This window comes from the organism of the source record quoted next (genome assembly GCF_019968985.1).
Source record: "MAG: Porospora cf. gigantea B chromosome Unknown PgB_NODE_8489_length_1379_cov_589.992, whole genome shotgun sequence".
NCBI lineage: Eukaryota > Apicomplexa > Conoidasida > Eugregarinorida > Porosporidae > Porospora > Porospora cf. gigantea B.
In genome coordinates this window covers 1-1,335 of record NW_027179298.1, presented here as the reverse complement: position 1 = coordinate 1,335, position 1,335 = coordinate 1, and the positions used below count along the sequence as shown (strand labels likewise).

The following is a 1,335-nucleotide window of genomic DNA, read 5'->3' as shown; positions in this document are numbered from 1 at the left end:
GTTGTGAACGAGTCCGGACGACTGGTCAAGACGGGTACCGCTAGCTACGGCATTGACAACTTTGGAGACACCTACTACGCCGCTTCTAGGGGCGGACTCCTTACTCCTAGGGTCGCTCACCAATCAAGTGTCGTTTCAAGCGGATTGACAAGTGGCTATACTTCAGGACATTACGCTACAACGACCACGACTGGAGTGTCTAGCAATGTGACGTCTCGTGCTCGGTAGAGTACCATTTCAAGCAGTTCATTTTGGTTTTTAACTGCACCGCCTAATGCGATTTATGCACACGTAGATATTAATACTTCTTTTTGTATGTGTGAGGACCTCTGGTAAACTGGCTGAGCACTTTTCATTATTCATGATTCACAGAACCAGGTCATTTGAAACTAACATTAAAGATGGCTTCCACCATTGTCAGCATCAAGGCCCGTGAGATCATAGACTCGCGCGGAAATCCAACTGTTGAGGTTGACCTTACAACTAAGGAGGGTCTTTTCAGAGCTGCTGTGCCCTCTGGCGCTTCAACCGGCATCTACGAGGCTCTTGAGCTTCGTGATGGCGATAAGTCGAGGTACCTGGGAAAGGGTGTGTTGAAAGCGATTGAGAACGTCAACACCATAATAGCCCCGGCACTGGTAGGCATGGACGTTACTCAACAGGCTGCCATTGATAAGAAAATGGTTGAGGAGCTTGATGGCACCCAGAACGAGTTTGGGTGGTGCAAGCAGAAGCTTGGCGCCAACGCCATCCTCGCGGTGTCCATGGCTGTATGCCGTGCTGGCGCTGCAGCTGGTGGACTGCCTCTCTATCAGTATGTTGCCCGCCTGGCGGGAACCTCGCAGAATTCCTACGTCCTACCTGTCCCTGCCTTCAACGTCATCAACGGAGGCACCCACGCTGGAAACAAGCTCGCCATGCAAGAGTTTATGATCCTTCCCGTGGGCGCGCAGACCTTCAAAGAGGCTGTAAAGATGGGTGCAGAGGTGTACCACAACCTGAAGTCGGTGATCAAGTCTAAGTACGGCATGGACGCGACCAACGTTGGGGATGAGGGAGGCTTTGCACCCAATATTTTGTCCAACTTTGAGGCTTTGGATATCCTAACTGAGGCCATCAAAGCTGCTGGTCATGAGGGCAAGGTCAAAATCGGCATGGATGTCGCTGCTTCAGAGTTCTGGAAGGGTGATGAGAAGGTTTACGACCTGGACTTCAAAACTGAGAACAACGACGGCAACCACAAGAAGACTCATGACGATCTCATCGAAATGTACAAGGAGTTCTGCGAGAAGTACCCTATGATATCTATCGAGGACCCCTTCGACCAGGACGATT

The 1,335-nt window shown here is 50.8% G+C and overlaps 1 protein-coding gene across 2 annotated transcripts; it reads left to right on the top strand.

The window, feature by feature from the left end:
• Nucleotides 1-401: 401 nt before the first annotated feature.
• KVP17_002356 (uncharacterized protein) lies at nt 402-1,335 on the top strand (the record flags this gene model as incomplete). Of its 2 annotated transcripts, none has more annotated exons than XM_068518546.1 (1): nt 402-1,335. In XM_068518546.1, a coding segment is annotated over one exon (934 nt), but the record flags the coding sequence as incomplete, so codon positions are not given. The 2 variants fall into 2 exon arrangements, with proteins under 2 accessions (XP_068371470.1, XP_068371471.1); XM_068518547.1 differs by having other exon boundaries at nt 402-1,291.